This window comes from Schistocerca serialis, chromosome 2 (genome assembly GCF_023864345.2).
Source record: "Schistocerca serialis cubense isolate TAMUIC-IGC-003099 chromosome 2, iqSchSeri2.2, whole genome shotgun sequence".
Taxonomy (NCBI): domain Eukaryota; kingdom Metazoa; phylum Arthropoda; class Insecta; order Orthoptera; family Acrididae; genus Schistocerca; species Schistocerca serialis.
Window position 1 is genome coordinate 683787819 of NC_064639.1, and position 14643 is coordinate 683802461.

The 14643-nt window shown below is 40.9% G+C and overlaps 1 protein-coding gene across 1 annotated transcript in view; it reads left to right on the plus strand.

Annotated features, from left to right (window-relative positions):
• The window catches only part of LOC126457809 (lysosomal acid glucosylceramidase-like), a 141854-nt gene that overhangs the window by 35607 nt on the left and 91604 nt on the right, over positions 1 to 14643 (plus strand). Inside the window, exon 2 of the mRNA XM_050094422.1 lies at positions 6569 to 6787. Within this exon, the coding sequence (XP_049950379.1) occupies positions 6569 to 6787 (219 nt within the window). The remainder of the gene's footprint in view (positions 1 to 6568; positions 6788 to 14643) is intronic.

Below are 14643 nucleotides of genomic sequence, written 5' to 3' on the forward strand. Positions count from 1 at the left end.
CTGGTGGTTCAGGAACCGGCAAATCTACACCCTAGTGGTCGGATGGCGGACGGAAGGTTAGGGTAGCTTATTACCTTCTTGTTTTTCGAATTATGACCAGTAATGTCAACACTAAAAAAGTAGCAATCATCAGAATGATTTCTTGGCTCCCTCCATATCATCGGAACAGCAAATCTAAAGGCTTTTTTCTCCTTTTTGGACCATTTTCTCAGATCTCCAACACACACATAACATACCTTATGCGGTGCCCAAGATTTACCTTGATCACCAAGTTTAGTTCCACAGTATGATAGATAAACTTTTTTTACAAAATCTGTAATGTTTCTTTGGTGTTTTTAAGCACAAATTCACCACAACTATAACAAATTAACTGTCAACAGAGTTTTTTCAACCACGATTAGACATTGTACTGAGCACATGTACAGGAAACGGGAAAGTTAGGTTAGGTTGACAGTAAACAAAACCCCATCTGTTAACACAAAAGTTGAATCGACTTTTTTGCCAGAAAACGTTTTCCAGCAGTGCTACCAACGTCATCTACATTCACTACATCTCCTTTTTAAATTATTTTAAATATATAAAATGTGTTAAATTCTTTAAAAAATCGATAAAATGTGAAGAATGGTGGGTGACACAGTTTTTTAAGTATCATATTTGGATTTCCCACCCTAAAAAACATAATAATATGGTATTTTCAGCAAAAAAGTTTTCCATCGTTGGTCTGTGTTATTATTACAATAGAAGGTTGGTTCAAATGGCTCTGAGCACTATGGGACTTAACTTCTGAGGTCATCAGTGCCTAGAACTTAGAACTACTTAAACCTAACTAAGGACATCACACACATCCATGCCCGAGGAAGGATTCGAACCTGCGACCGTAGAGGTCGCGCGGTTCCAGACCGTAGCGCCTAGAACCGATCGGCCACGATAGAAAGTATTCATACAATCTGTTAAGGCTGCAGAACAGCAGACACAAGAAACCTTACAATATGTGTTAAGATACTTAATGTGGGCCTGTTTGGTAGCATACATGCAGTCGATTTCCCCTCGCTACATTTGCTAGTGGAACAGGCAAGGGAATGAGTAGTAGTGGTACAAGGTACCCTCGCCCATGTACCGTATGGTGGCAAGTGGCGTATGTATCTGGATGTACTGCTGTCACTTTGCTTCATGGTTTTTAGGAAGGATAACTGTTGCTAAGCCTTCAAATGAGTTCGTATCTCCGTAAATCTACCTTCATGTAATTTTTACGAGATATGTTGTGAGAAATCAATATATTATCAGGCGCATTTAGGAACGTACGCGCACGGAATTTTAACAGCACCTCTCTTGGAGTGTCTGCCTCTGGAGTTGGATATTTTCATTACTCTTTCGCGCTCCCTCTATTTCTCTTTCAGTCCTACCTGGTAGACTGAATAGTAATTTTCAAATATTTATCGAACACTAAGCTACGTTCTTTGCAGGGTGAGTTAGAGCGAACACAGCGAGGGGCAGCGGAGGGCGGTTACCCCTCTCGGCCACCATCATCCAACCCCTAGAAAATTCATCGTCTTCGAAAACTGAAGACCTACGAGGACTATCCACAAAGTACATTACGTTTTGGTTCAAAATGGCTCTGAGCACTATGGGGCTTAACATCTGTGGTCATCAGTCCCCTAGAACTTAGAACTACTTAAACCTAACTAAGGACAGCACACACATCAATGCCCGAGGCAGGATTCGAACCTGCGACCGTAGCGGTCACGCGGTTCCAGACTGAAGCGCCTAGAACCGCACGGCCACACCGGCCGGCCATTACGTTTCGGAATTAAAAATAAATAAAGTATTGGAAATTTTTTTTATTATATACAGATGAAAGCCACACTTAAATACTACTTTTCTACATAGTTGCCATTTAAATTAAGGCACTTATCGTAGCGATGGACGAGCTTGGAAATTCCTTCGTCGTAAAATTCGGCCGCCTGCGCCTTCAACCACGTGGTTACCCCTTCTTGAAGCTGTGCGTCGTCATCGAAACGCTGCATAGCCAACCACTTCTTCATTGCTGGGAATAAGTGGAAGTCGCTCGGTGCCAGGTCGGTACTGTACGGCGGATGAGGAAACAACACCCACTTAAAAGATTCGAGAACTTCACGAGTGGCATTTGCCGTGTGAGCCCGTGCGTTGTCGTGAATTAGCAAGATCTTTGAACCCAACTTTCCCCTGCGCTTGTTTTGTATTGCTCTTTTGAGGTTGTGCAGAGTTTGGCAATACCTTTGAGAGTTTATTGTAGTGCCTCTTTCCAGGAAATCCCCAAAAATCGCACATTTTCTGTCCCAAAAGACAGTCGTATTATTTAAGTATCGGTTTGAAGAAAGTCAGAACAGGTAACATATGTTGATTTTGATAACTGAAGAAAACTTCATAAGCTGCCGAATTGACTGTCGCAGTTGAAAACGCTGTCAGCACCAAAACTAAACGAAGGCAGCTCAGGAGCAGGGAATTTCAGGGCGAGCTGGAATTCCAAAACTACTCATTGGTGATGCAAATCCCCGTACGAGGGAAATTCTTAAAACCTGGACCATGGAGCAATGAAAAAGTGTCATATGGTCGGGTGAGTCTTGTTTCACATCGTTTCCAACTTCTGACCGAATTTACTTTCGTAGAATGAAACACGACAGGGGTTCGGTGATGATTTGGGCAGCCATATACTGGTATACCATGGGCACGAGGTTGCTCTGCAAAGCCGCATTACTGCCAGGTATTACGTGGCCGTGCAGGCAAATCAGGTCGTACGTTGTTTGTTTTTCACACAGCTCGCATCGCCCCGACTTGTTTGGTCAGCACGAGGATGAATTGTCGCATCTCTTCTGGCCACAACAGTCACCATATCCCAAAATCATTGACACTTTGTCGTCTATTTTGAAAAGAAGTACCGTGATCGCTACCCACCTTCATCATTGTTACCGGGGCTTCCCACTATTTTGCAAGAGGAGTGGTATAAGATTCCCTTGGAAACTATACAGGACCTGTTCATTCCGAGACGACTGGAACCCGTTTTGAATGTCAACGGTTTGCCTACACTGCGTAAGGTATGGTAGTGTGTTGTGTTTCTGCTGTTCAGATATTTTTCTCTACCCCTGCATCTGAATTTTATTTTGTCTTACACACTGTGTGGCTGAACATAACTTGTTGTATGTAAAAAGGGTTTGTCACACTCTGTAGGGGAGATATGTAGGACATACCAGATAGCACTGCGATACAGGTAATTCCTGGAAAAAGATTTTGCTTTCTGGGACAGCTTTTGTGTTCATAAGCGTGAGTGTTTCGCTTTATGTAGTTCTTTCATACAAATGTCCTCCAGATTGCGACCCACGCAAAATTGTTTATGAACTTCCTGCGTTTGGAGCGACAATATTCTGGAACTTATAAAAGTCAATAAAAATGAATAAAGAGGATTTGGTGTTAGATGATCTTTATTATTATTATTACTTTTCTTATGGTAGTGTAAATTTGCGCTCACTTTCATGCAAAAATGACATTCACCTTTTGCATTATGGTGATGTATCGCGTGAGGTGGAACGTGCTCACATCTACGTTTTGCCTGTGCAATTGACGGTTAGCAGAGAAAATACTAACTTTAAAGTTGTAAGCTGTCATTCTGTATTAACTGAAAACTGATTCAACAGTTGCTCGTTCTGAGCGATAATTGAGAGATTACCATCCCGGAACCAAACCGTCAATCAGGCAAACAATTTCCATACCATGCAGTCGTAATGATATGCCCAACATGTAACAACAAGTATTGGTATTAAATATTGATTCTTCATCTAAAATAATGAAAATACATTCATTTTCTCATGAATGTTTCCGTCGTATATTAAGTAAAGAAACATGCATGTGCCATAGTCTGATTGAGCTGTACCTACAAAGTTTCACTTTAGCAGCTGCACAAGTTGGCTGACTAAGTCGTGTTAGAACAATTATGTGTGATATCAGATTCGCGACTAGAGAGAGTATGCTCTTTTACACAAACATTATTCAGATAAAGGAGTCGCGGAAAGGACTGCTGATGCATCGGATGCAGGTTGTGTAAGAGAGACAGCCTTGCAGAGGTGTTAGAATTTCTCCTCTCTGTGCTAAGTATTCTTCACGTCAAATTAGGACAGCTTTAACGATGAGTAAACCTGACAATTTACAAAAGAAAGAAGACAATGAGCACTTGAAGTCCACGGCGTTCTTCCCATGTGTGAGCAGCATTTCATCTGAACTAGGCAGGATCCTTAAGAAACTTGATGTTAAGGTAACCTTCCGGCCACCTACAGAAACCTGTGCTGTTATCGGCTTGGCAAAAGACGATCTACGTTTGGAAAAGCCCGTAGTCTACAGAATATCACGTCAATTTGACAAAGCCTACATTGGTCAGACGATGTGCACATACGTGAAAGATGCATGGAACAAGATCAGCACACTCGCCATTTGCACCCGAGTAAAGCAGCCATAGCCGAAAATTGTATCTCCACAGGACATTCTATGCATTATTCTTGGCCACGACGAGATCCTGCTGGGACTCGATCATCTGTGAAATTATGTTTGGCCGAAAATCTTATTAATCGTGGCTGTGGTATTCTACTTGATATGGCTTGGGACCCGTTGATTTCCTTATATCTTCAGAAAGGTAAAAGTTTACGCCTATTGACATGCAGTGGCAAATAATTTTCTTTTACGCCTGCTTGAAAACCTATCTGCATGTGCCATCGCGTCAGTTTTCCAGTACAAAGTAGTGCAAAACACTCACCTCAAAATGGTTGAATGGTTGTCAGCCAAAATATCGTGGCAAGATGACGTCATCCGGTTACAAACCCGAAACATCGTGGAATGAGGTTGGGAAATATTGCACCCTGGGTGACTATTATTGCACGGTTCTGCACCTTTCGGTCACGTCTTGCGGGAACCCAGAGAAAACCACAAACGGAGCCTTCATCCTTGATCGATTATGGGTGTTGCTGGTTTTATGCCCTGTATAAATACTGAACAGTAAAAATCGTTTGAAGTTTTTTTACACAGTTCTATTTTTCAGATCGGAAATTTTGAATTCCGGTGCTACTCACATAGCGTACATCCATACAATGTTGCCTTCGGGCTGATTCACATAAGGACTACAATTTCGCATGAATAATGCACATTTTCAATTTCGTTGATTTGCATAAATACATATATGTGAGATTCACCCTTGAAAAGTTCGTAAGCAATTATTTGTTCAGGTCTTATGAGTGAAGGACGAGAATTTACTTTTACAAAATTTTGCAAGTGACACTGGTTTTGTAGAATGTTGGTTTTTCACAATTCAATCATTCTCCGTCATAACTGTTACCATTGATATTATCGGAATCATCTGTTCTGTCATCGGCGACTAATTTTCTTGTTTAACCAGTCAAAGGTATGATATCTTGCTGTCTCAAAAACCCTCAGGATGGTTACGGGGAAACAGGTATCGAAAAATGCCACCCAGCACAGCCGACTACGGTTTTATCTGAAACACTCGAATGACAAGTGCTAGAAAGTAATCAAGGTAAAAACTTCCTTAAAGTTAAATATGGGCTTTAGTATGACGTTACTGGAGACAGGACTACTGTCTCTCCAAAATTCCTTACTCTAACTTCAACTGGAATGGGGGGATTTTTGATATAGGAGCCTGTGACGTAAACCTTATGATACAGTTAGTGCCACGCTTTGTACACTGTTTATTTGCCCTCTGCTCTCCTTCAAATGACGACTCTCAGCTTAACTTGTACATGATAGACTACTCGTACTTCGACAAGTGCAGTTATTGAGCTTCCTTGCAGTGTCTTAATCGCAATGCTACACAGAATATTTTCAAAAGAAGGTGACGAGCTCAAACAGTTCAAGCACCATTGCGGTTGTCGTCTCCCTGTTCTGTTGTGCACAGTAGTTTGCGTGGTCACAGTGCTTGAATGTGGAAAATTTTAGCATAACTTTCATGACACTTTAGTATTGGTGTTCATGGTTAAACGTCACACATCACACTGAAGATTCGTGAGTTCACAAGATCATGGCACTAGTGTAACGTAAGTGAACATTCACGGTTTTAAGCATGAGAAGCCGAAGTTCTCCCATTTGCTGGTTCAGTCAATCCACAGTTTATTCACAAGTGTTTGACTCAGTTAATGCACATATGTGTATACTGTCAATGAGCGTATAAGTCAAAACGATTCACACCGCATCTCCACAATACAACATTTGACTGCCTCCCAGGTCGCATGCGATTTTATTCCTTACATATGAAACAGTAGTACGAAAAGCAGTAAATAGTAGTAAATCAACGTAATCATTAGCATCTCTGCTTCGCGAACTTGATTCCATGGGCATTTTCCTTCCCACGATTTTGATACTCCGCAGTTTGCAATATCTACCACAGTATAACACCAAAGGGAACATACCGAGTACACAACAGGTAGTTACCACTTTGCTTATGAGTGGTCAAAGGCATGAAAAGTGCTAAAACAATTTACCCCATCTGTGGAGAGGAGCTTGGCCAGTGCGTGTGATTGTGTGTGGTCTGTTGCAGTGTCGCTCACGGCCGGTTCTGGCGTCAGGGTGGAAGGTGGCCAGCCGTGTGCGGCGCGCTGGTACAACTACTCGAGCTTCGTGTGTGTCTGCAACGCCACCTACTGCGACGCTTCGCCACCCAGACCAGCGCTCGCCGTCGGTGGCATTGCACACTACACCTCCTCACGCTGTGGCCAGCGGCTAGCATTGCGCTTGCACAACTTCACGGATGCAACCGGTGAGTACTGAGATGCGTTGCGAATGTGTCTCATGTATAGGGACGTTGGAGTACATTAGGTATCGATACTAATAGTGCGGGCACAAAATAACTTTACCGGCACCGGCACAGATGCTGCAGTAGTGGAGAGAACAGCATGCGGCCGGTTCTCACTAGGAGCAGCCGTGCAGGAGAGTTAGAGCCAGTGGCAGGATTTCGGTAGACATGACCTTATTTGGGCCTTGCAGCAAAACACGGTTTTATCATGTGGAACCGTTTCCACACGGCGCGCCGTAGGTTCCTGCCATCGATCATAGATAGTCTGAGCACAACTTCAGGTGTGTCCACAGCGGCTATGGGCATTCTCGGCGAAGAGCTGTAGCAGATGTGCTGGTCATGTGAATTATTTAGCATTCATTTTGAAGAAAAAACTGTGATTCTTTCCCGCCATACAGCCTGATGTGTTCACTCGATAGAGGTCTGAATTTCTTTTCATTATTCATCATAGTTACAGTGGTGCACGAAATGAAGTAAATAACTGCACGAAATTTTAAGAGTTAGCAGAGCTAAAAACGCATTGCATAGACTTTTCATCTGGTACATTTTAGGCCATACATTGCTGCATAAGAAATGTTGCCAATATATTTAAATTATATTTGAAGTTGAGAGCAAAACAATACCCCCTCCATTCTCAAAATTTTGGACTGCATATTTGTAGGATGGGTCACGTGTGGTGAGCCCATTACCCTCTCTTGTTTATCGGGAATCATTTAGTCATAGAAATCGACTTATTTCTTAAACAGTTAGAGATTCCGAAATAAGATTTTTATGCAAATGATACCACTCAAAGAGGTATGTATGATTAATACTCGACAATATTTTATTCAACGGGATGTGAACGTGACTATAGGTTTTCTTCTGTTGAACAATGTACATTTCTTAACAGCTTTTAGTACCTCTTCAAAGAATAATGCAGTAGCATGGGACACATTAATATTTACAATATTCTATGTTGGCTATTCAGCTTTAAAAGAAACCTGTTTGTTGTTATTGCACAAGATATAATCGCTCTGTAATTACAATTTTCAACTATTTCAGTTTGCATTGAGACCTTTTCTTTATTTACAACCTTCTACAGTTTCCTTCCAAATTCCAGCTTACCCTTCTTCATTTATTTCTGGCTTACCACCTCCGATCTTGATATTCAAAAAAATGTTCAAATGTGTGTGAGATGTTATGGGACTTAACTGCTAAGGTTATCAGTCCCTAAGCTTACACGCTACTTAACCTAAATTATCCAAAGGACAAACACACACACACCCATGCCCGAGGGAGGACTCGAACCTCCGCCGGAACCAGCCACACAGTCCATGACTGCAGCGCCCCAGACCGCTCGGATAATCCCGCGCGGCCTTGATATTCATACAACTGCTTCTCTTTACTCCAAAAGTATTTCTAATTTTATTTTCCTGTCTGCGACATCTATCTTTGCCAAGCATGCTTTCACATCCTTGTATTTTTCCTTCTCAATTATTACATTGTCATTTTGCTCTTTCTGATAATCTCAGTTTTTAAACGTCTGTATTCCCTTTTGCCTACTTCATTTGCTGGTCATTTAAATTCAATACCTCATGCGTTACTGAAGGATTTCTACACTACCTTTTCCCACTTTCATTCTCTACTGCCTTAAATATTACAATCTCAAAACTACTCATTCATCTTCATCCCCGATTTTAGTCAATTGTTGCCTAAAGATCCATTTGAGATTCCCGATCACGTCTAGGTTCTTAACTTTTCCAAGGTCACATCTCTTTTATTTTCAACGAACGGCATATTTCACTTTAAATACAAGTTATTTGCTGAACTATTTATTTATTTACTCGTATTGGTACAATTTTCACGACGAGCTCGTTTCGGCGATTTGTCGTTATAAAGTGTAGGTCTTAGCTGGTATGACGTGGTTATATGGCGTTACAGAGAGTAAATGTCGATTTATTTTTGTTATGATACGATCTTGTTATTTATATGATTATTCTTAATTGCGTGACCTTGTAGAGTTATTTTTTGACAGTTTTTCTGACAACTTCATCTCCAAGCCGTCAAAAATAGCTTTACGAGACCACACAGATTAAAACTAAGCGTAGTAAGCTTCCACGCACGCAATCTTTTTCACTGATTTGAAACGAAATGTCAGCGATGATTAAATTAGGTTCTTTGCAAAATGCTATGAGGTGGCTTCCCCATTAATTCGTTTCCCCGAGCCCACGTTCTCGTAATGTTTTTCCTTCTCTACATTTTCCCACTACCGAATTCCAGGCCCACATCGCATTTTAATTTTTGTCTATTACGTGAATAACTTCTTTTATCTCACTATACAAGCTTTCACTCTCTTCATCATTTGTGGTGTTAGTAGGTATGTAAACTTATACCCCTGTGTTTGGTGTTGGCTCTGTGTGTGCCATGGGCTATGATAATATTAATGGCAATTTAAAGATGGAGTAGAGTTTTGCAGTACTGCTTTAGTGACTGTTTCAATAACTAACACTTGCAGAGTTGTTAAAGTACGTGGTCCTAATAAAGGAAATACTGAGAAGCAACTTTCAGACATTTAGAATTAAAAAGAAAACGCACCGCTTGAAAAGTATGTTGTACCATTACAGTAAAATTCATTTAGAGACTGTAAAGTGCAGCATTGGAAACTGTTATGTCAAAGCAAGCTGTTGTTCTGGAGTGATAGGTTCTCTAAATATTGTCTAGTTCCTGTCGCACTGTTTCGTTTTCTATACGGTCTGTTCTTGGGTTGCCTTTCGTTCATAGAAATTTCATTTCTGCATTTTGTGTTTTACCAAATGTTGTTTTTGTACGTAGGTACCCAGCATTATGTACTATGAAGAGGCGCTGGAAGAACTAGTTGTATAAAATTCTGCTCTCATTTCTCGTCTTATCTTATTTTTAAATACATCATAAATGATGCCACATATATTTCCAAATCGTCAATTTTACATCTCGATTTTAATTACTGTAGAGGCAAATTTGACATCCTAAATAAATGAAGGACTACACTCATTTTAAGAGCACATTACCCACAATAATTTTTGATGAGGCCGGACCTTTTTTCCCAGAAAGCCATCACTTACTCTTGATTTTAGAAACCTCAACGTCACGTTGTTTACAAAGCTGTCCAAGTGGTTCAGTGCTGTGAAAATTGTGAATTGCAAAAGCGCTCAAGGCAATAATGACTCTGCAACGTGTCTTAGAAGGCAATTTGAAAAAAGGTAAACCCACATTTATAACATTGTGGTTTCTGATAATGTTTGAAATTTTGAAGTAACGAAGGTGGTTTATTACTACTATAGAAACCAACGTAAACCATTTCCTATGTTATTCGTCCTCCGCAAGAAGCGTAGACTAAAACTAAGCAGGGGAAATTCGGAAAAGAAATTGATGTTCGCGGATAATTAATAAAAACGTTAAGGTTTGTCAATTGCGATGGTATAAGTCTTGAAAATTGGAGGTTTGAATTCCTGTTGTCGTAGTGTCCTTGCACTTGCACATTTCGTAACCTGCGGAAAGCAGCGGACTGGTACTGCCAACCACAGTCGACTTCCGGTCCTACCTACACCTCTGTGCCTCATCACAGAGTGCATGCGCCTACAAGGTGCATACGGCAGCCAGAACAATACTAGCACGAACAAATATAAACACCGAGGTCGCCACCATGTTCTCAACCCGGAATGAACAAAAAGATAAGCCGAGATAACTTAACTTTGTGTTTTGCCTTACGGCAGGTCTTGTCATGGAGGAAGCTTCGTCAGAGATCCACCGCATGAGCGTCTAGGGAAGTGATTCCAGTGGTGGGTTCCCGTTGCCTTCCACTGATGATGATGAAACTATAGCGGAGAAAATCTCCGACCCAGCCGTGAATCGAACCCGGGCCGCTTGGCATGACAGACCACCGCGCTGACCACTCAGCTATCAGGGCGGACAGCCGAGATAAGATTGTTTTTTATTATGACTGTTACACCCTATCTGCCTCAGATTGGAATGCATACCGCAGAGACAGGCTGGACAGTGAAGGGGGAAGCGTGTTTATAGCGATAAAAAGTGCAATAGTATCGAAGGAAATTGACGGAGATCCGAAATGTGAAATAATTTGGGTGAAGGTCACGGTTAAAGCAGGCTCAAACATGGTAATTCGATGTCTCTATAGACCTCCTGGCTCAGCACCTGTGGTGGCAGGGCATCTGAAGGAAAATTTGGAAAATATTTCGAGTAGATTTCCAGACCATGTTATAGTTCTGGGTGGAGATTTTAATTTTCCAGATATAGACTGGGAGACTCAAACGTTTATAATGGGTGGCAGGGACAAAGAATCCAGTGAAATTTTTTTAAGTGCATTATCTGAAAACTACCTTGAGCAGTTAAACAGACAACTTATTAGACCTTCTGGTGACAAACAGACCCGAACAATTTGAAACAGTTAACGCAGAACAGGGAATCAGCGATCATAAAGCGGTTACTGCATCGATGATTTCTGCCAGAAATATAAATATTAAAAAAGGTAGGAAGATTTTTCTGTTTATCAAAAGTGACAAAAAGCAGATTTCAGAGTACTTGACAGCTCAACACAAAAATTTTGTCTCAAGTACAGATACTGCTGAGAATCAGTGGACGAAGTTCAAAACCATCGTACATGCATTAGATGAGTATGCGCCAAGCAAGATCGTAAGAGATGGAAAAGAGCCACCGTGATATAACAACCGAGTTAGAAAACTGCTGCGGAAGCAAAGGGAACTTCACAGAAAACATAAACATAGCCAAAGCCTTGCAGACAAACAAAAATTACACGAAGTGAAATGTAGTGCGAGGAGGCCTATGCGAGAGGCGTTCAATGAATTCGAAAGTAAAGTTCTATGTACTGATCTGGCAGAAAATCCTAAGAAATTTTGATCTTATGTCAAAGCCGTAGGTGGATCAAAACAAAATGTCCAGACACTCTGTGACCAAAATGGTACTGAAACAGACGATGACAGACTAAAGGCCGAAATACTAAATGTCTTTTTCCGAAGCTGTTTCACAGAGGAAGACTGCACTGAAGTTCCTTCTCTAGACTGTCGCACAGCCCGTCCTACAAATGTTTGGGCCAGCCAATCAGGGGCTGGTACCCCATTAAACGCTACTTTAGCTTTTAACATAATTTTGGATTATCTGTGTCTTTTAAGAGCAATTAACCTTTCCATATGACTGATTAGGAGTTTGGTTTCCTTTGCCTATATATCTCGAATTTAAGAAATAGTTTTTATATTCGGTAGGACATATACAATTTAAATGCAGGGCTGCTATTAGTTTTGGTGGACTCTGGTATTCCTTAGGCATGCACGGCCACCCAGACCGTTGCTTCCCTACTGCCATGCAATCAACGGCTGGGCCTGGCGCTATCCCATCCATCAGCTTTCCTTGGTTCACACTCTACCTGTCCATTCACAAAGAGCTATTGTTGCTCTTGAAATTCTCGGGCAGTTTGCCTGACCGACAGTTTCCACTTTTGGCCCCACTTTCATATCATTTTTGAGTGTAACCACAGTGGCTGACACTAAACTTGTTATCATTATAAATACGTGTTCCATTCCATTACACAATAACATTGTCGTTATGATAGAGACAACAAAGAACTTAAAGGATCAGTTAAACAGTATGGATAGTAGCTTGAAAAGAGGTTGTAGGGTTAATATCAATAGGAGTAAAACAAAATAGATGAATGACCTCAGACATTAAACGCTACTTTAGCTTTTAACATAATTTTGGATTATCTGTGTCTTTTAAGAGCAATTAACCTTTCCATATGACTGATTAGGAGTTTGGTTTCCTTTGCCTATATATCTCGAATTTAAGAAATAGTTTTTATATTCGGTAGGACATATACAATTTAAATGCAGGGCTGCTATTAGTTTTGGTGGACTCTGGTATTCCTTAGGCATGCACGGCCACCCAGACCGTTGCTTCCCTACTGCCATGCAATCAACGGCTGGGCCTGGCGCCATCCCATCCATCAGCTTTCCTTGGTTCACACTCCACCTGTCCATTCACAAAGAGCTATTGTTGCTCTTGAAATTCTCTGGCAGTTTGCCTGGCCGACAGTTTCCACTTTTGGCCCCACTTTCATATCATTTTTGAGTGTAACCACAGTGGCTGACACTAAACTTGTTATCATTATAAATACGTGTTCCATTCCATTACACAATAACATTGTCGTTATGATAGAGACAACAAAGAACTTAAAGGATCAGTTAAACAGTATGGATAGTAGCTTGAAAAGAGGTTGTAGGGTTAATATCAATAGGAGTAAAACAAAATAGATGAATGACCTCAGACATTCAGGCTGAGTTAAACAAGGGCATGGGAGATCTTGACAGGTTAAGGAGGGAGAAGGGTAAAGAGAGGTGGGAAGTGTCAAGAGTCAACAGGAGGAACAGGCCAAGAACTTTGTCTGACACCTTCGAGGTGAATGTGGAAAATAGATTTGACCTGTTGCTTCAGTTAGAAGCTGGTGAGTCTCAAGCAGTTGCGGGTGTAGACAGGGCACAACAAACTTTCAGCAACAAATTGAAAAGTAATAATGTAGGGAAATCAGTAAGGAGAAAGAAAGTGTTGTTGTTAGGTAGTTCCCATGGAAGATGTGCTGGCCAACTTTTGCAGGATGAACTGGGATCAGAATACCAGGTCACAATTTTTTTTAAACCTAGTGTTGGTCTGGAGCAGGTGAGAGAGGAATTAGGATCATATTGCAGAGATTTCACTAAGGAAGACACCGTGGTTATAGTGGGTGGAGCAGGTAATAGTATTGACAGAGATCCTGGGTACAGTATAGAGTGTGACCTGGCAAAGATTGAATTAGGATCGAAGCATACCAGTGTTGAGTTTGTACCTGTTCTTTGGCGCCATGACCGACCTCATTTGAACTCTTCTGTCAAGAGAGTTAATTTGGAGTTAGAACAGCTGCTAATGTCGGGTGCAGGGTCAAACATTGGTGTGGTTCCTGTTGATTCTCTCAATAGGTGTGATTATATTACGCATGGCCTTCACATCAACAGAAGAGGGAAGGGTAAACTGGCTGGGAAAATAGCAGGAAAGTTAAAGGGAGGAGACACTGTCATGAGTGATAAAATACCAGAGGTTATAGGGTTCAGGAAAGACCCTTTTTAAGGGTAGGGAGGACACAAAGAAACCAAATTGTAAGAGAGGCTAGGACTGAGACAAACCTTCAGTTTGAGAAAGAAACCAAAAAACAATTATAGCTTATTAGATCAGCATAAACAGCTATTGGTTAAGAATTTTCAACAGTCAGCAGATATTTCAACTCTAACCAATTTTAACTAAGTCAATGTGAAATGTCAGCTATCTTTACTGCATCAAAATATTCGAGGACTGCGAAATAAAATTAATGAATAAATTATCTGCATAGATGAATTAGAGCCCTCAAACCCAGCAGACACAATTGGCCTCCCTGAACATAATGTGACCACTGGTATAGAACTTTTAAGTGTCACAGAGTTTAGGTTAGCATCTCAATTTTGTACAGTGGAAATGGAGAAAGCAGGAGTTGCCACATTCATCAGGAACTGTCATAAATTTAAGAACATAGACATTCATAAATTTTGCCTAGAACAGCATTTGGAAGCATGTGCAACAGAAGTAGAATTTCACAAAAAATTCATAATATTAAGTGTATATCAAACACCTGCAGGTAACTTTGATCTGTTCATAAACCACCTTGTAGCTGTACTGGCCCATTTAACAACCAAAAACAAAGAAATAGTGCTTGCTGGTGATTTCAGTGTAGATTTCCTTAAAAACTCTCCCAATAAGAACTTATTTGA